Raw genomic sequence first — 27,528 nt, 5'->3', positions numbered from 1 at the left:
TGTGAATGAACATTTTTTCTAAATGAAAGAAGCCGAATACAGAAAGTCACACATTGTCTGATTCCATTTATGTGAAATGCAGGAATCGGCAAATCCATAGACAGGGTGGTTATAAGGGGCTTGGTGGGAGAGTTGGTTACAGGGTCTTTTTGGGGTGATGAAAATGTGATAGTGGGAAAAAAGAGAAAATATGATAGCAGTAGTTGCACAGCATTTTAAATATAATAAATACCACTGAATTATACACTTTAAAATAGTTAGCAGTTAATTTCATGTTAAGTGCATTTTGCCTCAATTTAAAAAATGCAAAACAAAAGCACATTGACTTGTTAATTGTCAGTAATATTCATTGCTTCAGCTGTTTATTTTAGCTTTAAAGGCTTATTAATGCAGAATTAAAATTCTTATTAACTACCATTTAAAGTCTCAGTCACTCTGGCATTTTCTGTGTATTCGCTTTTCTTTGAGAATGTTTTTAGAAGTTCCTTAAGATGGTAGGTTCTCTTAGCTCTAGAGATTGCAAATCTCTGACCCTGTTTAGATAAGTTTGTTTTGATTTTGCTAATATGTAGTTCCTATTTTGGAAATTAGGTCTTTTTTTATTTTTTGGTAGTGATTATTTTTTCCTTTGCTTATCAGTGTGAAGAGAAAAATATACTTGCTCACAGTGCCCCACTCTTAACAGAAAAAGTGAGTATGCCTGTTGCATTTTTATATACCAGATTCTGTGGAGAAGGATTGTGTATGTGCAAGCTCAGTTGTTTAGGATCATGTTTGAATGTCTTAATATTGAACCACTGAGAAATAATTGGAAAAGTTTTACTTGGGTCCTTTGCCCTTATCAAATTGTCAGTTGAAAACAACAGAAATATTGTTAAAAGTAAAATGCCTTGGGCTGGGGATGTGGCTCAAGCGGTAGCGCGCTCGCCTGGCATGAGTGCGGCCTGGGTTCCATCCTCAGCACCACATACCAACAAAGATGTTGTGTCCGCCGAAAACTAAGAAAAATAAATAAATAAATATTAAAATTCTCTCTCTCTCTCTCTCTCTCTCAAAATAAAAAAAGGAAAATGCCATATATAAGAAAATATCCAAAAAGCAATGGATTTTATAATGTGTTTATGTGCATATTGACAAAGAATGAGAATTAATTAGAAGTCGTGCCAGTGGAGTAGCCGGACATGAGTAGATCTCTTAGGAAGCTGCTCAGTTTCAGAATAATTTTTTAAAGAGTGTGTTCAGCTATTTAAGAAGGTAGGGAACCAGATGTGGAGAAAGTGTTTCTTCTCACCTTCTTACTTCAAGCCCCTGCACCGGAGCTGGAACGGGGCTTCTGTCTACTACAGCATTTCCTCCCTTTGATGCCAACGTAATCTGCCCTCAGGGAACACTTTATGGTGACTTTACTGCTCCTGTTCTTTCTTAGTATGATTTGTAAAAATTACTTTTAAAGAGGATATGCCAAAAGAAAAAAATAAAGATGGAATGAATGGACATAAGGAAAGATGGTTCTGTGTGCAAACTTGTTTTCCAGAAATGAGAGTATAAAAAGTAGTAAGCTCTCATTAATCAAGGTAGCTATGTTCTATAAAGTCTCTGCAAGTACTGAATTAGTGAATAGTGACCCATTACTCCCAGGGGAAATACAGTAGGTTCCTGTGAGCCCCTGGTCACATCTTTAACACTCAGCATCATTTTATGCATGTTTCTGCTTAAAGACACCATTAATATACAACACTGATTTATTAACAGGGGGCTCATGATGAATAGCACTAGAACTTCTCATGTCTGAATGAAGCTCATCTGACATGCATTTCCTCCACAGGGCACATCATAGCCTTCTTGTACTCAGGACTCTAGATAGCACTTCAGCATTAAGTTTGAGGGCTGGTTTAAATACTGAAATCACCAACAAAAAACACCAAAAAATGTGTGCCACACAGCACTAAATGGAAAGAACATTTGTTTAAAGTATGAGAACTGAAATAAGAAGGCAGAACCCTGGACTGGGGCTGTGGCTCAGTGGTACAGCACTTGCCTAGCATGTGTGAGGCACTGGGTTCAATTCTCAGCACCACATATAAATAAATAAATAAATAAAGGTCCATCAACAAGGTGATGGCAGAACCCTTCCTTGTTTGACTTTCAGCTGGGAAAGTATGTGTCATGTAAGTCAAGTTTTTTTTTTTTTTTGCCATACTGCAAATACACACATATGCAAATGACTATGAAAGTACTATATTGATTTAGGGTTACAAATGAATTCTAGCAAGTAGATGAAATTTGCAAGTACAGAATCAGCAAATAATGAGCATTTACTGCAATTTGAAATGGTAAAAATGCCTTATGTTGAAACAGTGCTGCTCTTAGAAAGAACTTGGTGCTCTTGTTTGGCCAATTTTTCTTTACTAATCCTCTTGTGTTGGGTCAGAGGACACAACCCCACAATCTTCTTGGCATACTTAGAGAACTAGGCAGCAGACCTGCTTTTTCACATTGCTGAGTTTCATTTATTTCATGAACATTCACTAAAAAGGCTTTTATCACTGTTCTGTATTCTTTCTATACTTCATCTCTAAGACACTGCCTAAGAAAAATGGCCTAGTGCCTTATTTTGTAGTACAAATTTAGTAAGGACTCTTATTTAGGGCATTTCTATATAAGTGTTTAAATAATTTTTACTGATGTGAAAATATCTCACGATCAAAGGAAACTGGGGTAATTATTTTATGATATGTTACAACCAGAGCATGCTTTTGCTCATGAAGGACATCAATTTCTTTATCAGCCTCTGAAACCTCTGTAGAAGTTGGCCTGGTATAAACAGTGATTACCTACTCTTTCATTTGCTTTAAACAAGCAGTTTAATTGAATGCAGTACGCAACCCATCATTTGCTCTTAGTAAACTTTAGGAGGTTCAGGACTGTCAGGACCATGGCAAGAGCCATGGGAGAAGGCCTTTAGTGATTCTTTATGTTTTTTTCCCCTTTATTTTTTTCCTCATTTTATTTCAGCACAGTATTATAAAAATGTTACATTTTTGACAAATGCTTTGTTTTGTATTTATTACCAATAATAACTCATACTCTGTCTTTTGAAACACAGACATTCAACAAGCTTGTGGGAAAATTTAGCCAGTCCGTCTTTCACTTGAATTTAACACAAATACTCTCGGCGACGATGGAAGGGAAGCTGGTCGTCTGGGATGTACACCGTCCCCCAGAGTCTTCCTCCACCCTCTTTAGCTTTCCCTACATCAAGCCCTGTAAACTGGTACATCTGCAGAGGGAGGGCATCACCGTGCTCACTACAGTTGATAAGTAATTAATCTAGTTAAAAAGTAGCTATAGATGATTGTAAAAATGCTTTAGAACTCTTTCTGTACACATGTTTAGTATATGCATAGAATATTTTTGGGGAGACTCATAATTAACTGAGAACATTGGTTGCCTCTGAGGAAAAGAAGTGAGAACAAGAACTAAGGGTGGGGGTGGAGTTACTTCTTTTTATAGTCCCATTTGTACTAATTGGATTTTTTAAGATCACAGGCCTGCGTTATGTTTTTAAAAATCCCTTTGTGTTGGTGAAACAAAAAGTAACTGAAGTTTTTTCTTTGGTGCTAATTACACTTGTTTTGCACCCCAAATTTTGCATACTTTACATTTAAAAAAATAACTCAAAGAGCTATCTTGTTTCTATCTGATTGAAAAATGACATTTATGCATTGTGTGAAGATCAAATGCATCAGAACTTTATAGAATTCACTAACTTCATTTTGAGGGACTATGGAGGCTCACAGATGATCTAAACCTTGCTTAGAACAGAGTTCACATTCCAGCTGCAACCCTTCCTGGCTGGGTGATCTTGAGCAAGAAACTTAACCTTGCTAAACCTACATCCCTCCATCCACAGAGTGGGCACCACAGCACTGTCTCTCTGTGAGTTATTTTATGAGGCTTTCATGAGACAAGTGTGTAGAACTCTGCACACTGCTTAGCCTAGAGGTGCCCCTAGGTAAGTGATAGCCATCATTAGTGTGCTAGAGAAGTTCCCAGAAGTGTGAAGGAAATACCCAATGACGAGGACCTACTCATATGGTTGGAGTCACAGTACCATCTGCTTTTAAAAGACCCATTAGCTTTCCTTTGCCTTCCCTCTGATACAGGGGAATAGTGAGGTCCTGGCGTGGTTTCACAAAGAGAGGTGCAAATTGTCATCTTCACCCAGCAGAGTATAAAACATAGGAGATCTGTGATTGATGATATAGTCAACTCAATTATTTGGGGCTTAGGGCCCAAAGAAGACCATGCCTAGATTCCCCTCTTTCGGTGTTAGAACCAGCCAGGACCTGGGAGCCCTTGAAGGAAAACACTTGGCCAGTTTTGCTGCTTCTGTCCAGCAGAGGGCAGTAAAATAAGTTCTAGCCCATTACTCTGCCCACCTGCCTTGCTTGTTAACCAGAAACCTCCTTTAATCACTGTGTATAATATATGAGAAAATTTACTCCCCTTACCCATCAAAATAATTGTGTCACAGTCTTAAAAAAAAAAAGCTCATTTGGGGTGGATCCAAGGACTGGAAATAAAAGCCATTTTGTCATGCGACACTGCCTTTGACTGTGATGACTGGACAGGGGTTTATGATCACTCTTAGAACAGTGCCCTCCTTGGAAGCAGCTAGTATCCCATTGCCAGCCTGTGTGGTTTTTGGAGGGCTGGTTGATTGACTTGGTTGTCATCTATAATGGTATAGCAAATGTAAATCACTGTCCCTCTATGCATATGGTTGACGTTGGAGATCAGGAAAGGGTGCATGAACTTTATTTCAGAAACACCTGGATTCTCTGTGTGGTCTAGTCAGACGGTTGCAGGGCATATGTATGTCCCTTGGGATATTTGGGATATACTTACTCAGAAGATTATTCATCAGCATACAGTGGTGTGTAACTGTATCCAGCTACTAGGGTAGCAGGATTGCCTAGGCAACTTAGTGAGACCCTTTCTCAAAATTAAATTTAAAATGAGCTGGGGGTATAATTCAGTGGTAGAGCACTTGCTTAGCATGTGCAAGACCCTGGGTTTGATTCCCAATACTGGGGGAAAAAAGTCCGGTACGATGGCACATGCCTGTAATCCCACTGACTCTAGAGGCTGAGGCAGGAGGAGCACAACTTCAAGGCCAGCCTCAGCAACTTAGTGAGTTCTAAGCAACTTAGCAAAACCTTTTTTCAAAATAAAAAGGGCTGGGAATATAGCTCATTGGTAAAGTGTCCCTGGGTTCAATCCCCAGTTTCCTACCCACCACCAAAAAAATCATTGCTTATCTTAGATTCCGATTTATCTGGGCATCCTGTGTTGTTGTTGTTTGCTAAATCCAATAATTCTAGGTCTTGAGCAAATTTTTCAATTTTACTGAGCTTAATTTCTTAGTTGTAAAGTGGGGCAACCTCATACTTTTCCTAGATACAAATCAGACAAGATTCAATGAAGTTTTTCTTATCATGCCCAGAGCCCAGAATGCAACATAGTCAGGTGTTCAATAGATGATACTTGCTATTACTGCTATTAACAAACCCATGTTATTCTCTATTTCAGCTACCTTGTCACAGGTGACATTAGGGGTAACATTAAGTTCTATGACAGCACCCTGTCCATTGTTAACTGGTACAGTCACTTCAAACTGAGTCCCATAAGGAGTCTATCCTTTTCAAATATCCCAGCAAATCCTCCTACTGAGGAATCAAACTTCCTTCCGGACTGCACTTTAAAAGGTGACTTTTTCATTGTCAGGTAAGTTGTTGATAAATCTAGTCAACTGGAATGTCAAAAAAAAAGTCTGGGGTCATTTTTTGTTTCCAAGCAGTGGAATATTCCTCGTGTTCCTCGGATGTGAAATGGAGAGGCCTAGTCTTTCTCCTCAGCCCTTTACCTGCTTACAGATGGTCTCCTTTGCTGATTGAGAAGGATCATTGGATCATTTTTTTAATATAAGGAATCTTGAGTAACTAGAAGTTGGAAAGTCCTTGTGCTGTGCTCTCTCTCACCTCTGTTGAGCCTTGAGTCCTTGGCCACAGTTGCTCTCTTGCTCTGAGCTGAGCTTGTCCCAGCCACTGTGGTTAAAGGCGCTAGATAATTAATAGCCATAACATTTCAAGACCGAATTATCTGTGAGTCTGCTTAATTACCCTTGCAGTCTTTACAGGCACATCTGTATGTGTGCACCCAGCTCCATATTTGCATACACAAATGAATATTTGCATGTGCAGATTAGCTAATTGTACAACTGACTGTCCATCTGCATACTTAATGACTCAATTTACATGTAGAAAAGTGGGCTTTTTTCACTTGCAAATGGAGGCTGTTGGGTATTGGTGGTATATTTTTGGAGATGTTGGGTTAATAATGTCACTAAATTACAGATGACAGAGGCGTTTCGTGTGCAATTAGAGAGAGAATGGCTGGCGTGCCCCGTTCCCTGCAAACACTGATACTGTTTGGTCTCTCCTTGGCAAACAGGAATTTTATCATTGGAACATCTGATGCCTCAGTGTACCACTTAACAACAGATGGCACCAAACTTGAGAAGTTATTCATAGAGCCCAAAGATGCCATTTATGCCATCTCCTGCCACCCATACCAACCTCTAATCGCCATTGGGAGTGTCTGTGGGATAATTAAAGTGTGGGATTATGAAAAGAAGAAGTATCTTTTCAGCAGGGTCTTTGAGAAAGGGCTCGGAATCCAGAGTCTGACCTACAACCCTGAAGGTATGTTCACCTCTCCAATCTATCACGGGTTCCAAGTCCAAAACACGCCACAGGGGCTATGCCCTTAGCTGCCAGGGCTCCAGGCAGTTGCCCCCGATAGAGGAGATGCCTTCTCTCTGAGAATGCTGTGGCACTGTGGACTTCCTGCTCTCTGAGAGCTCATGCCAAGTGTCCACCTTTTCAGTTTATTTCTCTTATAGAGACTTTGTCAGTTGTGCTGGTTGCTGTCTGCTCTGCACCTAGGACCAAGCCTGGCTCAGACTCCCTATTTCTCAAATGGAATAAAGTCCTTTTTTCCATCAGGGTTCTCTGGCTTGTCATTTCAGGAGCTCTGCTTGGAGCTGGCTTCACCGAGGGGACAGTTTATATTCTTGACGCAATGTCCTTAGTAAATGAAACCCCACAGGCTTTCAAGTATTCCAGGACCAGTGTGACTCACGTCAGCTTCTCTCATGACTCCCAGTATATGGCGACTGCTGTAAGTATCTTCACTGACTTCTGGCACGTGGCTTAGCACCCTTACTGAAGATCAAAAGAGAGCCCATCGGGGAAAGTAGGGGTGACGGCACATGCTAATGTTGCAATGATGGATGCACAACTCTGTGGCTGTGCTAAAAACCACTGGACCTTGCACATTAAATGGGTGAGCTGTGTGGTATGTAAATTATATCTCAATAAAGCTATTTCCAGCAAGGGGTGAGGGAGGTAGAAGGCCTTTTGCCTGTGCACAAGATTAGGTCTCAGAACTTCCAGACGTGGCTTCTTCTGTGATGGCACCTATTCTTTTAATCTTTGCCTCTCATTGTTGACAAGACGAAATCTCCTTGATTTCAGAGCAGCATCCTCTACCCAGCATTTTGTATTCTGTTCCTTCCTCTATTCTTAGGGCTCATGGTCTCAGGAAGGATGTTCTAGACCTTTGACCTCTCCCTCCTGCCTGTACCACTGGTCTGCTTTTCTGGGGGAAGCAGCACCTTCCCTGGCCCCCCAGCCTCTGAGCGCCTCCATTGCTGCACAAGTCGCCTCTCCTCTGGGGTGCACGTGGCTCTCGCCAGGGCAAAGGCATTGGGGCACACAGCTCAGGAATCTGTGTCCCTCCAGACCGCGCTCTCCCACCACAGCCTCTGTCGTACCTTTTCTATTTTCTGCAGCTGAACAAAGAGAAGGGAGGACAAAAATAAAGGGTCAGGCTCTTGGTTTTTCCATGGAGAATGGGGGGGGGGGGACTTGGAAAGAAGAGTAAGACTCCAGTGTCAGATGAACTCTTTTTCTCCCGTCCACCTCTGTCTATTTGTAATTTTCTCATATATTATAATTACTTGTAACTGTAATTTTCTCATCTGTGAAATTATTTTACTGCGTGTTCTGACAGAGTAAGATTTTTTTGGATAAGATAGAATTCTGAGGTTTTTTTTTTTTTGTACCAGGGAATGAACTCAGGGGTACTTAACCACTGAGCCACATCCCCATCTGTTTTTATATTTTATTTAGAGACAGGGTCTCGCTAAGTTGCGTAGAGCATGGTAAGTTTCCAAGGCTGGCTTTGAACTTGAGATCCTCCTGCCTCAGCCTCCCAAGCCTCTGGGATTACAGATGTGTGGCACTTTGCCTGGGTGGATAAGATATTCTAAAAGCAAAATTGTTGTGAAGAGCATAAATATGATTCTTAAGTCATAAAATGAAAAAAAAAATGACTTCTGCTCCTGTGCTTGTATCCAGGATGTAAATTTCACTGTGGCTGTGTACATGGTAGTAGTTAAAAGTGGACAAAGGGTCTGGGAATATTTAGCAAGACTCCGCTCTCACCGCAAAAGCATCCAAAGCCTCCTATTTGGGGTTCACCTGGACAGCAACGAGCCTAGGCTGCTGAGCCTGGGTTCAGACAGACTCTTGGTGAGCTGTTTAGTTTTGTTTTCCTGGTCTCCAGGACTGTGTCTCATTCTCGTTACAACATCCCTGGCATCTTGCATAGAACAGGCCCGCAATGTGTGTTTGTTGGAGACAAGGAGTACCCGGCACAGTGTCAGACCCTCCCCGAGTCAGCATCTTGCCTTAACACAGCTGTGACACTGTATTGGGATTCGGGGCCTGAAGTGGGGGCTCCTGGGAAGGGGCAAGTGGGAAGGCAAGGGAATAGGGTATCCCCCACAGCATGGAAGACTCAGACTGGGGATGCAGCTCCATGTTAGAGCACTTACTTAGCATGTATGACACCCGGGTTGAACCCTCCAAGCTCCTAGAGGACAGGAGATAAAAAGAGAGACAGTGCAAGCACAATATTACGGGATGAAGTCAAAAGGATTCCAAAGCATTCAGTGTATCCATCTGTGGTTTCTTCCTCCCTCCTTTCATCTTCTCTCCCTACTGCCCCTCTGCCTTCCTTTTCTGCTTTTCTTTATTCTATTCATTGATCTTGGAGTACCCACTGAAACAAATCTATGGGAAAATGCAGCAGGTTACTAATTTGTGATCATTAAATGCTGAGATTTAGATGTGAATTAGTTCCTGCTCTTGAAGAGTTTGCAAGATAACATTAAGGGTGCAGAATAACATAACTGTAAGAGTTCAAGTTGGGGTCAGTTGGACCTGAATTTGAAATTTTCCTCTACCATTTCTTAACTGCGTGGCCTTGGGCAAGCTGCTGTGAACATATATTTGACCCTCTGTGAAATGGACACAGCTGTTACTCTGAAGGGAGTTGGAATTAAACTACCCAGGGCCTTACTTATACTAGGCAAGGGCTCCACCACCGAGTCACATCCCCAGCCCATATAGTTGGCCCTGTTTCTCAGGGGAGTAGTCAGTATGGTAACTCCTTCCTTTCGAGGTCTAGGTGAGTCTGAGGGAGCCAACACTGTCTCCCTGTGGGCTGAGGATTAGAAAGGCCAGCACCCAGAACTTGAGGCTCCTCGAGTGAGCTCTTCATCCAGCTCAGTCCTCACATGTGTCCTCCTGGGTTCTTCTGCAGATAGAATATAATCTCATCAAGAGCTACAAAGACAACCTGGAAGTCTTGGACATACATCGAACTGACCAGGGCAACTACCCAACCTGTATGGTCTGGTACCCGCCACTCGTCAAGGAGCAATTCTTGCTTATTTGCAACAGTGGCTACAAAATGAAACTTTTTAATTCGACCACCAAAATGTGCAGGTGAGTGCAAGGTTCGCCTGGATCAGCTCCTCCGCCCCCAGTCTGTTGGTCTCAGATCTCAGGTCTCAGGTCTCCGCCCAAGGGCCCGGGACACTTTGGCTACTATAATCATCCTCCTCACTTTGCAGAGGAAACTCAGGCACAGAAACACAAGTAGTTCTCACCCAAGGTCACACAGCCCGGCAGCCTGGTACAGCTTGGAGGTAGGACGCCCAGAACTCAATGCTCATGAATCAATGAATGAGACAGAGCCTGGGGCCCAGGAAAGGTTGCTGATGCTCTCCAGTGCCTGGCTCTTCTATGTGAAGAAAGCCATATTTTCACCAGACTACTCCCAAGTTTTAAAATAAAACTGGCTCTCAAAGGTGGCATCATTTGTCCCCTGTCTGCATGAGCCAGCCGCTGTTCCAGGTGCTGAAGGGGGGAGGGGTAAAAGCAAAACAGCAGACTGTGGCTGGGGCTCAGTGGTAGAGCGCTCACCTGGCACCCGTGAGGCACTGGGTTTGATCCTTGGCACCACATAAAAATAAAATAAAGGTATTGTGTCCACCTACAACTAAAGAAATACATATTTTAAAAAAAGCATTTCTCCATAGTGAGGCTTACTCTTGCAATAAATGCAGAAATTGACCAGGTGGTAAGGGAGCAGGTGCCAGGCCAGGGAGCGGTGGCATGCAAAATGACCCCAAGAGTGGGGTCCTGGGAAAGAGGAGCTGCTATTTTCAAAGGGTAGCAGGGGATACCTCAGAGTAGGTGACATTAGAAAGAGACTTGAAGGAGGTGAAAGGGCAGGCTAGGGCATTGGAGGAAAAGACCTCCAGACAGGATCTGCACATGAAGAGAACTGAAGATAGAAAGCATCTGGTTTTGAGAAATGCCAGGAAGTCTTGGTTGGAGTGGAGTGGGCAGGGGAGAGTATGGGAGAGCTCAGCCTGGGCGGGGCACCTGATACCTGGCCTCTGTCCAGGCTTTGGACTCTGGGGTACAGAGGGCAAAGGTAGAGCAAGGTCAGGAGGCTATTGTAAGAGATGATGGTGGCCCCAAGGGGTGTCAGAGAAGGAGTTAGGTTCTGGGTACATCGTGCAGGCAACGCTAACAGGGTTTGCTGGTCGTCATTCTGCGTGCCACCGCTCAGCAGCACCTACTCTCTCACCGTGTGGTCATTTACTGCATTTACTCTAAGTGAGAGGAGTGTGTCAGGCCCCCAGGGTTCTGGCCTGAGCAGCCAGAGCAGCAGGACTGATCTCAAATCAGATGAGGAAGGACAGGTCTGAGACAGTCAGGACTGGAAGTTTAGACCAGGTAAGTTTGAGATTCTACTCATCATCCACGTAGGAATACCCAGCTTAGGTGCTTGAGTCCAGAGGTCATGAAGTAAGCTGGGCTGGAGGTCAAGAGGAAAGAAGGGTTTAAAGCCACAGACAGGAGACGTCGAGGGAAGAGTAGATGAAGGTTGAAGGCCAAGCCTAGGGCATGCACAGCTGGTGTCTGAGTGCAGCACCTTCCCTGCAGAAGTGGTCCTGCAGCCGGAGGTGGCCGCAGGATGTGCTGGACCTGCAGACCTTGGGCTTGCTCCTCCCCATGGGCATGGATGCATGTCAACTCTGTCCAGGCCTGCACTCATCATCCATTTCATCCTCTAAATCCTGAGTCCTGCTGAGGTTCAGGTCTTCCCAGTGACGCAGCTGGGCAGGGCAGGCAAGACTTGATCTTCAAACCTCGCTCTGACTCTGACCTCTACTACAGACTGCACAGACGTGTGCAGCCTGGCTTTGGGTCCTGCCTGGACAGACCTGGAGGGGATTTTCTGCCTCTCAGGTTTAGCTAGAAAGAGGCAGAGCCAAGCAAAATTGGGAGCGACAGCATTTCCTGGGAGCAGGTAGGTGGAGAGCTCGCAGCAGCAACTGTGTTAGAGGACAACCACTGTTGTGACGAATGTCTCAGATGAGATAGGGCCTGCAAGCCCCGGTCACTGGGGTCTTTTTTTCTTCCTTAAAAGTTTTTTTTTTTTTTTCCTAGAAAGCATAAGGAAAAATAAGAAATTCCACATTATATGGTAGGAAGAGAAATCCAGCACAATTTAGGGGGGGAAAAAAACTATTAAAACACTTGAAGAATGTATAAAGAAGAGTTTTAGGAAGATTTTAGAATCTCTGTGCATCATCTCTAATGGATGCACATTTCTAGGGCAAAGAATATCCCACAGATTCTCTGCATTTGCAGGGCAGGAGAGTTAGGGATGGCATGCCTCAGGCTTGAAATTCCTGCTAACGGCTATCAACAAGAGAGACTTCGAGCCACACATTTAGGAGTTTTGCTTATTGGAGATCAATCTGAAATTAGCATAAGTCATCTTTTTTTAAAAAAATATTTTTTTAGTTGTAGATGGACACAATATCTTCATTCGTTTATTTTTTTATGTGGTGCTGAGGATCGAACCCAGGGCCTCACACTTGCAAAGCAAGCGCTGTGCCACTGAGCTACAGCCCCAGCCTCGCATGAGTCATCTTTTAAGAAAATAATTTATAAAGATAAAATGCACATAACGGGAATCTCAGCATTTAAAAGTGAACAATGCAGTGGAGTCCCACACAGCCACAGTACTGTGCAGCCGCCACCTCTTGTTCCGAACATCTGCGTCCTTCCGAAATAAAACCCCTTGCAGGAGACATCTTCCATTTGTAGGAGAAGTAAAGCCTCATAACCCCAGCTTAATGGGGAAGGAGTTGCTTTTTCATGATAAATCCAAAAAAATTTTAAAACACATTTTAAAAATACTTGAAAGAACATGAAAAGGCAGTTCACAGAAAAAGGCCAATAAACATGAGCAGATGCTCAGCAGTCTATCAAAGATGCAAATGAAAACAAGATATCATTTTTTACAAATCATATTAGCAAAGATAAAAATGATCGATAGTGCCAAGTGCTGGCAAGGGTATGGGAGTCGGACGCTCTCTCCCGCTACGGTGGGGGTGCAAATTGGTGCAACCTTTTGGGAAAGCAATTTGTCACCCTCTATTAAATTTTATCATATCTTCTGAATTCTAGGAATGGAGCCCATAGACGTACTCACACAGTTATGCCAAGACATAAGTAAAAGGATCTCTTGTTTGAAAATATGTTTTAAAATGGAAACAATCCAAATGTCCATTAATAGGGGGTTAGTTAAATGATGGCTTGTCAGTACAGTGGAACACGGTGCTGCTTTTAGAAAAGGAAAAAAAGAAAGTAAGATAGTCCTCTATATGGTAACAAGGAAATATCTTTAAGATATAAGATTAGATAGAGCAACTTGCCAAATAAGCATAAACAGTATACTTCTAACTTCATATGAGATCATAATTACAAAAGAAATTCTCAAATCATGTACATCTATTTCCCAGGCTTATCTTGGGACAGGGTGCAGCAATGTGGTATTATAGGTTTATGTGTCTAAATGTTTGAAATTTTTCACAATTAGTGTATAATACTTTTTTGGCTAGAAGAAAAAGATAATTAATTTATAAGATTGTTCGATAGGCTTAATAATACAGTTATGTGGTGGCAGTTAGGTGGCTGTGTGCCAGAAACCATTCTGAGGGCTTCATATATATTGAGTAATTTGACTGACGTCCAGTATAGCCAGCGTAGGGGCCAGTGCTGTCCTTATCCCTATCTTACTAATAAGGAACCGGAAGCACAGATAGCAGCTAACCTTTTCTTTACTTTGAAATTTATTATTAATAATGATGATCCATGAAATCATCCTAATTCTGTTAGAAGCCCTTAGGGCTCACTGGGTACAAATAAGGGGTCCTGAGCTTATATGCTGCTGGCCACAGGGAACATCTAGCCCTGGCCTGGAGTGAGCCCTAGTTATAAAACAGTCTGAATTAGAGGAATCTAAGCCAGATGCAGCCACACACACCTGAAGTATCTGCTTCTTAGGAGGCTGAAGAGGAGGATTGCTGACGCCTAGGAGTTTAAGGCAACATAGCAAGACACCATCTCAAAAAAGAAAAATGAAAAGTTGAATTAGAGAAGTGACACCAACACTGTTGCAGTTTGATGCATGAGCACAGATGGGCTTTGGAAATCTGTGTGTAGCACGCACCTGTGTAAATCAGACACATGGAACAAAGAGTAGATGTCATCCTCATCTTGGGGCCTCACGCTGGGACTGGGGTGCTCTCATTGTCCTGCCAATGAGCATCCTTTCCTTGCAGCTTCTTTCTTGTCTCTTGTTCACATGCGCTTTAAGTTGGCGGCGAGACTCCCGCAAGCACTCTTCACAGCCCGGCTCCCCAGAGCGTTTGCTGTTTGGAGTTGTTGCCTCTTATTTATAGCAGCTGTTCTCAGGGACTGGGAAGGGCTCTTACATCCCAGCTGAGCTGAGTGACAAGACAGGAAATTCAGAATCAAAAAATGCATAAGATCATCATGACCACAGAGTCCCCACCGAAGCCTGTGTTTAGATTTGTGGAATTTAAAAATCCATTCCTTTTTTTCCCATCCAGAAAGACGCTTCTTGGGCCAACTTACGGATCTCCTATCAAGCAGACGCAGGTCCTCCCGGTGAAAACCACCCTGGATCTACAGAGGCGCTACCTGGTGTTCATTAACAAAGACAAGGTAGCAGCCCTCTGCTCTCTACCTCTACTCTTTACCTCTCACCTGTGGGCAGCAGTCAGTCCCAAGGACTGACAGACTCAAGGACACCTGGTCTGCTGGCCGCATGTAACCACTTCCATCCAGGGTGATATGATACTAAAAATTGCTAGATTAGTAAAAAGGACTCTGGGCCAGTAACTGAGGGTAGACCTGCCGTATTTTCTGTATCTCCAGTGAAGACATGTGGCCCTCTTTTTCCAAAGGATGGAAAAAAAGTCTTTTTTTTTTAATAATCTTTTTCTTTTTTTTAGTTCCAGATGGACACATTACCTTTATTTATTTTTATGTAGTTCTGAGGATCGAACCCAGTGCCTCACATGTGCTAGGCCAGTGCTCTACCATTAAGCCACAACCCTAGCCCTTGGAAAAGTCTTTTTAAAGACATGAAAATTAGTTATACCTAGTTGTACATTTCACAAATCATCTATGTAGAAAAGCAGAAAGTCATAGATTGTAAGAATTATTCTGGAAACCCCTGGGCATCTGATCGTGAGGATAGGGAGGAAGGCTTCCTGTCTCTCATGTGCGAAGCTGTGAGGGGCGCCCATCTCCCCCAGCAAGGGCCAGTAAATGGATGCTCAGCTACAATCCACATGCCTCCCACACCCTCAGATGGTTCTGGACACACAGATTCTTGCAGCTCATGGATCAGGAGGTGACACGCAGCCGGCCAGGCCTGGGTTGGGATCCGGTTGCCTGAGACTGAATGAATGTTCCTTCCTAGGTTGGACTTCAGATCTTGCCAGTTGATGGCAATCCACACAAGACATGCGCTATTGTCTGCCACCCGGATGGGGTGGCCGGAATGGCTCTTTCCTATGACGGCTCTTACGCCTTCACAGCAGGAGGACGGGACCGCTCAGTGGTGCAGTGGGAAGTCAACTTAAGGTGCGTGACGGGACACCTTGGCCTCTGAGGGAGGCATCAAGGGTAGACCCCTTCTTTGCACTCAACAGCAGCTGACAGCTGTGGAGCCCTACCATGTGCTAGGATGTCACAGAGCCTGACTTGAAGGATGCCCTCTTGTAACACCTATTTACTGTGCAGACCAAGAGTTGCCGTGCAGTCTCGCGGGCCATGGGACTGAATTGATGCTTTAGGTTATTCGAGTCCACCTCGACTCACCCGTGCTCCCTGAATACCCCTCACTGTCACATCCACACCAGCCGGAAAGATCTAGGCTGAATCTCCAAAGTGTACATTACAGAATTAGAGTACTATTTGAAATGTGTACTTTCAGTCTCCTCTTCTCACCCTTCCTGCCCTGAACTGAGAACCTCTACCTAAGGTGATTCTGGAGGATTCTAGGGTTGAACATCAGAGAGTACAGGGACATGGGTTTGAATATGGGGCCTATCTGCTGGCTGTGGGACCTAGGGAAGTTTCTTAATATCTCTGATATTTAGATTTCTCATCTGGGAATGAGGGTAATAATAGAAACCTTTACAGGTCCCTTGTAAGGATAATATATGCGAAGTACCTAATGTAGCTAGATTACACCTGTAATCCCAGCAATTTGGGGTGCTGAGGCAGAGGGATCACAGTTTCAAGGCCAGCCTCAGCAATGTAGCAAGACTCTGTCTCAAAAAAAAAAAAGTATTATTTAGTGCAAAGCTACATATGCAGCAATGAATGATCACCTCCCCTTTTCTTGATGAGAGCATTCACTTATGAGCTCAGGATCTTTCTCACTGAAAGAAGGGAGAAGCACTTAAATGATCCCCTCAGCTACTCAAATCCAGTCAACTGCAACGGAGATGGAACAAACCACTCAGCAGCAGGTTCCCAGTCGAGATCACCCTCTCGGTGTCCCCACTCTGCCTCTGTTTCAGACCTTTCCCAATAGTGTGACTTTAGGGGTAAGTAGAGACAGCTTGGAGGCACCTTCCTTCCTCAAAAACACAACTTGATTCATGGCTCCCAACTTGATTCAAGTCCTCCTCCTGCCAAGCACACACCTTCCTCTTTACAGCGGACACTCAGGCTTCTCCTCTTAACACGAATTTGAGTGAAAATAGCCTGAGGAGTCCACTCTGGTGCCCAGGTGGCTTGAGATGGCAGCTGCAGCTCTGACTTTAATCTGAGCCTTCACCCAAGAGAGCAGGGCCGGGGTGTGGGGCGTTAGCAGCCGGAGGTGAGCGCTTCCATTGAAAAGCCCTTCCTGGGCATGTCCTGTGTGAGGTACTTGATTCCGTGCCACCTCACCTGCCACCTGCAACCTTAGTGCAGGTGATACCCTGTTGGGAAAGCAATCGTCCCTTTTTAATTCTTGTCCTCTTCTCAGCCATCCCGGGATCTAGAAGGGTAGGGATTAATAAAAACAAAACCAAAAGACCTGCTTTCCAGTAGCTTTCCCATGCCTGGCCAGAGTCCAGGCTTCTGAGAATTTCAATTTAATCTGTTGTGGGGACAAAGGATCATTATAAACTAATTAGCACTTTATTGCTGCTTCTGGTGACTTAATATGTTCGGCGCTTCACTAATGGAAAGAAATGTAAAAACCCTAAACAAGGAAACAAACAGATTTCCTACTAGATTTATTGATGGCAGAATTTTAGGGTGAAAGGAAGATGACAGATCCCCTCGTGTTCCGATGCTTCTAATTAGCACGTGTCCAGGCCCAGACGCTGGGGTTGCGGCATTCAGAGCTTTTTCTCCAGCACCCCTTCTGCCACCCTCCCGGTGCTCGTCCCACATTCCCCTTCCTGCTCGCCGCCTTTGCTAGCGTGCGCCCCTTTTCCTCTCCCTGGCATGTGTTTTAAAATCCCCCATTCCCTTTTTATGCTCAGCCTGGCTGTCTCCTCTTCTCCTGCCGCCCTATTCAGATAAAAGCAGAGACTTGGATTCAAGTCTTAACTTCACCACTTATTTACTGGATGACATCAGGCAAGTCTCATAACTTCTCTGAGTCTCAATTCCTCCATCTGTTGAATGGGAGCATCATCATTGAGTTCAGACTGGCCTTGAGGGTAACAATTACCACCATTATGATTGCTCTGCCTTCTCCAACTTAGGCAGAAAGGTGGGGGGTTATGAGAAGGTCATCAGGATCCTGTGTAGCTGTGTGGCAGTAGGAGCAGGGACAGTGACACTTGCCACTGCCCCCATCTCTATCTGCCTGGCTCTGCGGTTGGCTTCTCTCTGCAGAACTAGGTTTAGTTTCTCAGTAGGAGTGTGGCCACTGACAGTTCCTCGGTTTCACAAATTGTAGCTCTTATCAGAGGGCGAGCGAGTCTCTCTCCCTCTTTCCCTGGTGGGAGAAATCCTGATACAGTCCTTGGCCCCGCTGGATCAGCTGACCACGGCCAGGAAGCAGGGCTTGTGGTCAGTCCTGACCAGCAGATCCCAGAGTGTTGGGCTGTCCAGGAAAGCCAGGAGCTCGTGCAGCCTCCCATCTGGGTTCCTTGGTAGTGATGGGCTCCTCTGGGTCCCTGCCCTGCTCCAGGACCACATGGCTGAAGGTGGGGGAACCCCGAGGGCTGAAACCTCCTCCACAGCCCAGTGTCAGAGCCAGGAATTGGGGTGAGGATCAGGCCCTGCAAGAGGGGACCTTGAGCCTACTTGGAGAAGGCACCAGGTGCCCAAGCCCTGGCACTGCCTACTGAGCTTGGGCAGAGCCCTGACAGCAAGACAGTTTTGTGGGTATCTCTTTGTAAGAGAGGGTAGGGGCATGGCGGTTCTGTTTCCATGGTAACAGTGATTCTAAGCACTTTGTTTGGAGTCTTTCTTCTGGGCCAGGCCTGTGCGGAGTGCATTTCACATGTCCCTCCTGCTGTCCTGTCCTGTGAGGTGGGCACTGTTGTTATCCCCACATAGAGGTGAAGAAGCTCACTGTGTGGGGTACGTCGACGGCTCAAATGGACTAAATGGAGTACGTGGGGTTGGGATCCCGAACAGCCAGGCTTGCTGCCCTGATCCCCACTTCCAAACACACTCCACAGGAAGAGACCAAGGGCCTGGCAGAGAATCCTCTCTGAACACTTACTTTTCAGATCCTTCCAGCAACCTTTGTGCACCTTCCCACCTCACAGATGAGGAAACGGAGGCTGGGGTCAAGTTTCCTGCCCACAGTCAGTCCACAGCTTGCAAGCGTCCCTGTGGCTCCACATTCCAGATGTGGAGCCCCTTCCCCACAGTGTGCCGCATTGCAATGTTTTAATGTCCCAGCGGAGGGGCCAATCGCCAGTTAGCAGAAGCCCAGTTTATGGACTGGAATATTATAAAGATTTTAGCTTATTAGCCTTTTATATGGCGAAGTCAGTCTTATACCAAAGTAGGTTTTCTTACCACTTAAAAGACCTACTTTTGGAAATCTGACCCTGTGTTAGAGAGCAGAGGGTTATTCTTGTCTGACTGGCATGAGTCCCTGTGGTCTCCTGAGTTTTTGTGAAAGCAATTAGAGTTGGCGGTCCACCTGCACGGTTTCCCAACCTTTTGGAGTCTAAAGTTACCTGTAAAGCTGCTCTGCTTGGGAGTATGTGGTTTCAGAATACAAACACCCACCTACCCTCCCTTAAGAAAGATGTGGTCCCCAAAGACTGCAAGCAAATCATCAAGCACCTGCCCTGTTATCAGCTAAAGAACACAACCCGTAATTAAGGTGGGTGCCCTGTATCACCGAGTCCCACACTTGACATTGAATTTTCTGTCTCTGGCTTATTACAGAGGGCCTTCTCTGACGGAGTTGGCAGAGACCTGCACTGGACTGGTGGCTCAGTGCCCTTCAGAGGGCCCTGCTCCAGGCAGAGCCCTGCCTGGGCCGTGTTGGAGCATGAGTGCCTCCTAATTGTGACTTTCTGTTGCTGTTCCAGTGCCCTGGAGGCTGCGGTTTCTCTTGGGGGTGAAGACTTGACCCCGTTCTATGGTCTGGTGTCTGGTGGCAGGGAAGGAAAGTTCTACAGGGTAATTGTCCTCAGAATAAATGCTTCCTGCTGCATCTGGTTAAGTCTGTAGAAGAGACACGCCTGGGCTTGGCCCTTGTTGTTTTTCTCCCAAACTCCTTTCCCTGCTAAGCTTAAAACATACTTTGTAGAGAATGTACTTGAACTCTTAACACCCTTGCCTAAGCCGGAATGCTGTGTTTCCATTTCATCTCCACACAGGAGCTGGAGGACTATTTTTACTACTCTCAGCTCCGCAGTCAAGGTATTGATACAATGGAGACCAGGAAGGTGTCGGAACACATTTGCCTATCGGAGGTTCCTTATGTCATGAGAGCAATTGGCTTTTACCCATCCGAAGAGAAGGTAGGTAGGACAGAAACAAGAACGGGGTGGATGCGCTATTTATAACAACTACCTCTGGGAAGATAATTATAGGTCAGAGTAGAAGTTTAACATTTTTCTTACATAAATGGATCAGAAAGAAGGTTGTGGGCATTTCAGATGCACTCCCGAGTAACTGATTTACAATAAAGACACCATCCCAGCTACTCTAGAGGCCGCAGCAGGGGAACTGTGAGGCCAACCTTTGCAACACGGGGAGACCCCCAACTTCAAAACCAAACAAATAGAAAGATGCGTGCCATTCCCCAAAGATGTGTTCCTTGTGGAAGTTCCATGTTGGGGAACCCAGGACTTGCAACACGGGTTCTGGAACTGGACAGACAGCACCCTGCTGCACCCTGGCCTTCTCAGATTTGAGGGGACCCCTGGGGGGCACTGGGCATGGAGGAAGAACTTGGCATTTCAATCACTTTTATTGTCACTATAGAGTGCGTGTGTTAATGGGGCATCTCTGGGAGGTGGGGGCCCTTCTGGTCTGAGGAGGAGCCCAGTCAGTCATTTGTCACACGGCAGAGACAGGCAGAGACACCCCACTGCAAGAGCTCCCATCAGGGACAAGAATCAGCACAGGGGGGCATCCTCAAGTGAACTGTTTTTTTTTTTTTTTTTTTTTTTTTGATATTGAGGATTGAACCCAGGGGCACTTCACTAATAAGCTAATCTCCTATTCTTTTTTTCTTTATTTTTGAGATAAGATCTCGTTAAGTTGCTGAGGCTGGCCTCACACTTGCAATCCTCCTACCTCAGCCTGGCATGTACCCTGCACCCAGCTTACACATACATACATAGTTTTAAAAGGCTTTTTGAAATAATTTTTTAGTTTTAAAAAATTGGTACTAAATTGAATCTATATTTCTATCTTATTTTTTACTTAATATTATATCATAAGCACTTTCCATTTTACCATAAAATCTGTGAAAACATGCTCTCTAAAGGATATATTTTAATTTTATAACTTTTTCTGATTTAAAAAATAGAACTGTAAAGAGGAAAATAGAAACTAGAGATGATCACCGTAATGATTTGGTGGATATATATGTATGTATATACACACTATATAAAGAAAGATATGTTTATATTTTAAACAAAGAATTGGCATTCAATGGTGTAAATATGTATGTGTGTGTGTATATATTGGCATTCAATGGCGTGCGTATGTATGTGTGTACATGTATCAGCATTCTCAGTAACGAATGGTTGGTGAGGTTGATGGTGAAAGTTCCTTGATGGCCTGCCTTTAGAAGCTTGTACCCAAGTGAACAATCCCCCAGCTGGTGGACACAGAGGTGGTCTGAGTATTTGGCCAGCAGACACAGCTGTGATGAGCGTCTCTGAGCAGGGGTTTTGCTTACTTCTCTAGTTATTTTCTTGGGCCATTCTGAGAAGCAGAATGACTGAGTCAGAGAACATGAACTTGTTGGCCCCATGTTGCCTGGCTGCTGTCCAACACTGTGGCCTGTTACCTGCCTGCCATCAGGCACACACAACCCCTGAAGCCCAGCGGAGTCTTGATGTTCATATCAGGTGACAGAGCTCCAGGGGCTTACCCAGAATCATGTATTGTGTGTGCTTGAAGGTGGCTTTTATTTTCAAGTAGCATCTAGAGAGAGAAATGAGTCATTGGAGCCCACAGCCCATGGCTGAGTCCTAAATGAGGACCTTGAACACCAGGTGGTCTCTAAGCGCCACAGAGGGGGTCTCTGATGTGCATTTTGTAAACTCAAGACTGGTACCACACTGTTACCAAGAAGGGGTGTTCGGCCTACGTAGAGGTTTTCTTTAAGCTGGTGTTGTGCCTATAGTCCCTGGTACATGGGAGGCTGAGGCCAGAGGGACACTAGAGCCCAGGAATTCCAGGCTATTCTGGGCAACATAGCAAGACCTCATCTTAAAAACAACAAACAAACAAATAACAACAACTACAACAAAATAGTATTCTTAGAGCTATATTTTCCAAACCTAACCTTCCAATGCTGGTTCCCAAACTGGTCAGCCATATCAGAATTATCTGGAGAATGTCCTCAAATTTCCAATTCCTGGTCACATCCCTGATGGAACTAATCCGTCTCCAAGTACAGGGCCTGGCACTCTGCATTTTCACCTCCCTGGATTCAATCCCCAGCACCATGTGGCTGGGGCGGTGGGGGGTGGAATTACATAGGATAAAAAAAATGGGGTCCACTATTCAGACCTTTAAAAGGTCCCTGGGCTCAGGAATCTGTAAGTGATGAACACTAGAGCATTCCCCAAGCTCACTCCATTATGGAAACCTCATTTCCTGAGGAAAGCCCAGCTCACACCTTACTGCCCCCACTCCACCGCATTTCACCTTCGTGGTTGTATCTGTGGTTCTTTTTTTTAGCTAAACGTGTATCTTAAACTGATACCCATCTTCTCTGGGTGATTGCTTGGCACAATGCCTGGTGCTTCAAGATTGAGGAAAGAAAAGGAGCCGATCTTGGTGGGAAGTGCAGGGGACTCAGAATTAGTTGACCTGATGGCCATTCCTAGCTGCTGGATCTGCAAGTCATGTCAAAGATAGTCTGAGTTCCTGGATCCTTGACTCTAAGATGAGGCTGGAAAAGCCTGCAACCTCAGTGTTGCCATGAGACTAAAGAACAAAGGCCAGGCAGCACCCAGCACAGAGTAGGCACTTACTCGGTGGGATGCTTCTGCCGGGCACAGTGGTACAGGCCTATAATCCCAGCAACTCAGGAGGCTGAGGCAGGAGGATCAAAAATTCCAGGCCAACCTTAGCAACTTAGCATGACCCTGTCTCAAAATAAAAAATTTAAAAAGGGCTAGGGTCTAGCTCAGTGGTAGAGCACCCCTGGGTTTAATCCCTGGTACCCCCACACCAATACTTCTTCATCCTGCATTTCTCATCAAAATGGCATGTTCTTTTTAAGAGGTTGATGGGATGGTGATTTTTTTCTCATTTTTGACTTTTTATGGTAGAAAATTCCAAAAATACACAATAGTAGACATTTATCCTATCCTTGGCAAAAAAAAAATAATAATAATAATAATGCATAAAAACCTACCAAAACCTTGCTGATGAATAATAGGTATCTAGAAAAATAATTTTTTAAAGATGGACACAATATCTTTATTTATTTTTACTTATTTTTATGTGGTGCTGAGGATCAAACCCAGTGCCTCGAATGTGTGAGGCAAGGGCTCTACCGCTGAGCTATAATCCCAGCTCCTAGAAAAATAATTTTTAGTCTATAGCAAATGTTTATAAAGTGACATTGATAATTATTTACAAATTAAAAACTGAAAAAAAATGGAATAAAACAGCAGTGTGAGGTCTCCACTGGCGCCTGCATCCGCCCATCCCCAACCCAAATGGGGAGTTTCAGGGCTGACGTCAGCATCTTCATAAATCCCTTGGACTGGGGTTTTAAATCCACTTTAAAGAATATATTTACTCTTTGGAGACACTTTCTGAAGGCCCTGGGATCCAGATGTGCCCCATACCAGTGTGCAGGCTTTGTGAGCTGATGAGTTACTTTATATCTGAAGCTGCACAGGGAGAAGTTTCTGATCTTTTGTTTTTCATGTCAGATTTATAGTGATTAAAAAAAATCTTTTCAAGGCTTTGAGACTTCTCAACTCTGGCTTTTCTGTGGTTAATGGAACACATCCATCCTATTAAGATGCAATGGTCCCCCGTACCCAAGAAGCTGCACAAAGAAGTTGGCCTAGCTAATAGAGTGTTTTAACACTTGGGCACATTAAAGGCTCAAGCACAGAGATTCAAACCAGCCCCGCTAAAACTATATAGTATTTATATTCTTCTTACATCATAGTATCTGCCTCAGGGATTTGAAGCTAGTCAGCGTGGTAAATTGAAGCCAAATAATACAAGAATATAACCCTCCCCAAAGAATTCCTAGCCCTTCCCTTGTTTTGCAGGAAGCTATTCACAGAATACAGCTAAAGCAGGCAGAGGGGGCAGTTCTTATAAACCATGTTTTTAAATGAATGATTAGTAAAGTGTACAATGTTATCGAAGGAGCCAGGACCTAGGTGTCCAGTTTATATAGCTTATGATGTCGAGAATGTTTCATCTCCCATCTTTATAAATGCATCAGGTCTTCCAGGACATTGGAGCATCGTGTTGGAGGGGCCCCTGTGCAAGGTTCCTTGGCTGTCACTTCCAGCCTCTCTTCTGTTTAACTTGTGCAGCGTTGTATAATCCTGACCAGTTTTTGTAGTGAATTAACACCGTGCAACCACTTAGTTCCATAAATTTAAGGCGAATCCCAGCAGACACATGTGTGCTTGCAAAGTGCCCCCAAAGTGAACACTCCGCAAGTGTTACCTGAGTGAGTAAATGAGTGAATGGTGCCCATGGGCCACATTTGACTGCAAGGACAGTGAGGAAGGCAGAATCCCTGACTTTATGATTTGACCTCTGAGTGATCATCAGGTACCCCTAATGTGTCCGCTGTGTTCAGGAGTGGTGACATTGTTTAGGAGTGTCCGGAGAGGAAATAAAAGACTACTTGTCTTCTTAAATGTGTTTATTTTGGACTCAACAAGTTTACTTTTTTTGTGTCTGTGTGGTACTGGGGAATTTTGCTACTGAACGACATACCCAGTCCTTTTTAATTTTTTTAAATTTTGAGACAGGGTCTTGCTAAATTGATGACAACCTCAGTAACTTGCTGAGGTTGGCCTCAAACTTTCAATCCTTCTTCTGCCTCAGCCCCCTGAGTGCTGGAGTTATAGCTGTGTGCCATCTTCCTTACCCAACAAATCTACTTTTAAGGGTATATCCTACAGGAAAAGTCTCACAGTGTACAATAATACACATAAGGAAGGGACAATTATTACAGGATAGTTTCTAGCAGCAAAAATTAAAACAACCCTAATGTCCATTGACAGGAGATGAGATCAATAAAATAGGGCACCCCTACATTTAGTAACCATTAAAAAGTGAGATTGAGCTGGCATATCTGTAGCTGTCTATAATCCCAGGAACTTGAGAGGCTATAGGAGGATCACAAGTTTGAGGCCAGCCTCAGCACCTATCTCAAAATAAAAAATAGAAAGAAGTGAGGATGTGGTTCACTGATAAAGCGCCCCTGGATTCAATCGTTAGCACCCTCCCCCTCCAAAAGCAAATAAGTGGGATTGACGCATGCTTCCTGATCCAGAAAGAATATACAGAATTTGTTACTAAAAGGAAAAAGGCAAATTTCTTTATTATATGAGTTTATATATGCCTAGGAAAACATGAAGGAACATGTTGTAAGCCTCTTTTTGTGGGGGAGGGGGTACTGGGGATGGAATCCAAGGGTGCTCTACCACTGAGCTCAATCCCCAGCCCTTTTTATTTTTATTTTGAGACAGGGTCTCACTGAGCTACTGAGTTCCAAACCCTTAACGATACCATTTCTGGGGGATGGGATTTGGGAGGAATGTTGCTTCCTGCTTTGTACATATAACCTGATTTAAACTGAGGCCTCCAAAACCAGCTGGAACCCTGGCCTCAGCCAGCCAGAGTTTTGTGGTTGCTCTAGGGGCTTGTGCGCTCCCTATCTCATGGTTCTGCCTGTGCATGTGCAGGTTCTGTGCACCCCCGTTACTCCAGGCCTGACACCTTCCCTCCCCCACTTTCCACATAGAGCCCACTCCCACAAGAGTCATCAGGAAAGGTCACACAAAGCCACATTCACCTCAAGCTGCTGTTAGACATTCTTTTTCTCAGTCCTTATGACCAGCCACCATGGGGGCCTCCTCTCTGGCCTCCATCCCACTCAGCTCTCCCCTACCCTGGCTCCTCCGGCCTCCTTCCTGGAAGGCCCCCCAAAACACCAGGTTCTTCTTCCTCTGTGAGCCATGGCAGTTCAGCTCTTCTTAACTTTTGATTCCCAGCGTACACTGTACACCCTCCCAGGGGTCTGTAAATGAAGACCTCTACCTTTCTTGGAAGACACTCAGGTTACAAATGCAGGGGATGAGGAACTTCAAACCTACATTTTCATATTACTCAGTTTTTCTTAACTGCAGCCCATAGTTTGTGTTGCTTTTGTATTCAGAACAAAACTCAGAAAGACAAACACATAGATCCTCCTAAAGCCTTGTGCATGAATTCTCACGGCTAAAATGTGGTCCCAGCTGGGGTGGAGAGACCTAGCCAAGTAGTCCAGCCTCACCCATAATGAGGGGGAGAAATTTGAGCCAGGAATCATGGGCACAATTTCTGCTCTGATAAAGATCCCAGGGGAGTTTGGAAATTTACACATTGAAGAGAGGCCCTCAGTATGTTGGGTCTTGCTTTGAAACATAAATATTGGGAGGCATTTCCATCCTGAAGGTAAGAGAAATGGCCCACTGTTCTAGGAGAGGCCTACCTGGTCCGCTGAGAGCCTCCAGGCTGGGCCCTTACCCAGCAAACAGCTTCCTGCAGAAAGACCAGAGCAGGACAAGACTTTAACACTTAACACATTAAAGAAATAAATCCTGGGATACCATGAGCCACTGGAAAAAGGAATGTAGGTGATGATACTGTAACGACCACCAACTACAGCAGCAGCAGCTCTTCTCTCTGGAGCTGTGCTTTGAGCTGCTGAACCCCTGGGGCCCTTGGTCCTCCTGGGTCATTTGATCCTCAGGGTGACTGCAGGAGGCACAGCTGGCTGTACCCTCTCCATTGCACAGGTGAGACAGTGAGCACAGAGCCTTGGGAGGATTGCAGTCACTCAGGTCCAGAGTCTAGGACTAAGCTGGCCCACCCCAGACCCTGGCTCTGATCCTACATGTATTAGGTACAAAGGAGGAAGAAAACCTTGATAGTTGAGACGGCCACCCTAGCTATTGTTGTGGGATGGGGACTCACAGGACATTTATATCTCCATTGTTGGAATTTTTCACAACAAACATGTATTAATCTTTACAGTTTTTATGGGGGCTGGGGTTGTGGCTCAGTGGTAGAGCGCTTGCCTAGCATGTACGAGGCACTGGGTTCGATTCTCAGCACCACATATAAATAAATGAATAAAATAAAGATCCATCAACATCTAAAAAATTTTTTTAAAAAAGTGTAGTGCAATGATGGTGGAAAAAGGGCTGGGGATGTGGCTCAAGTGGTAGCGCTCGCCTGGCATGCGTGTGGCCCGGGTTCGATCCTTAGCACCACATACAAATAAAGATGTTGTGTCTGCCGAAAACTAAAAAATAAATATTAAAAAATTCTCTCTCTCTCTCTCAAAAAAAAATCTCTCTCTCTCTCTTTAAAAAAAATGATGGTGGAAAAAATATATATCTTATATATTTTGGGGGATTGAACCCAGGGGTGCTTAACCACTAAGCCACATCCCTGGCCCCCTGCTTTTTTAAAAATATTTTTTTAGTTGTCAATGGATCTTTTATTTTATTTACTTATATATGGTGCTGAGGATTGAACCCAGTGCCTCACACATGCCAGGCAAGCACTGAACCCCAACCCCAGCCCACCCTGGCCCTTTTTTTAAAAAATATTTTTAAGGGCTGGGGTTGTGGCTCAAGTGGTAGAGTGCTCGCCTAGCATGGAGCACTGGGTTTGATCCTCAGCACCACATAAAAATAAAATAAAGATATTGTATCCACCTAAAACTGAAAAAATAAATACTTAAAAAATATTTTTAGTTGTAGATGGACACAACACCTTTATTTATTTT

The 27,528-nt window shown here is 44.4% G+C and overlaps 1 protein-coding gene across 1 annotated transcript in view; it reads left to right on the top strand.

The window, feature by feature from the left end:
- Positions 1 to 27,528, top strand: part of Cfap251 (cilia and flagella associated protein 251) — a 65,826-nt gene that overhangs the window by 26,013 nt on the left and 12,285 nt on the right. Inside the window, exons 10-20 of the mRNA XM_026403016.2 lie at positions 640 to 690; positions 3,107 to 3,321; positions 5,596 to 5,790; positions 6,517 to 6,767; positions 7,094 to 7,245; positions 8,487 to 8,660; positions 9,736 to 9,920; positions 14,417 to 14,531; positions 15,295 to 15,458; positions 19,382 to 19,472; positions 19,673 to 19,816. Coding sequence (XP_026258801.2) covers positions 640 to 690; positions 3,107 to 3,321; positions 5,596 to 5,790; positions 6,517 to 6,767; positions 7,094 to 7,245; positions 8,487 to 8,660; positions 9,736 to 9,920; positions 14,417 to 14,531; positions 15,295 to 15,458; positions 19,382 to 19,472; positions 19,673 to 19,816 — 1,737 coding nt within the window. The remainder of the gene's footprint in view (positions 1 to 639; positions 691 to 3,106; positions 3,322 to 5,595; positions 5,791 to 6,516; positions 6,768 to 7,093; positions 7,246 to 8,486; positions 8,661 to 9,735; positions 9,921 to 14,416; positions 14,532 to 15,294; positions 15,459 to 19,381; positions 19,473 to 19,672; positions 19,817 to 27,528) is intronic.

This window comes from Urocitellus parryii, chromosome 3, assembly GCF_045843805.1.
Source record: "Urocitellus parryii isolate mUroPar1 chromosome 3, mUroPar1.hap1, whole genome shotgun sequence".
Classification (NCBI taxonomy): Eukaryota; Metazoa; Chordata; class Mammalia; order Rodentia; family Sciuridae; genus Urocitellus; species Urocitellus parryii.
This window is presented reverse-complemented; position numbering and strand designations above follow the sequence as displayed.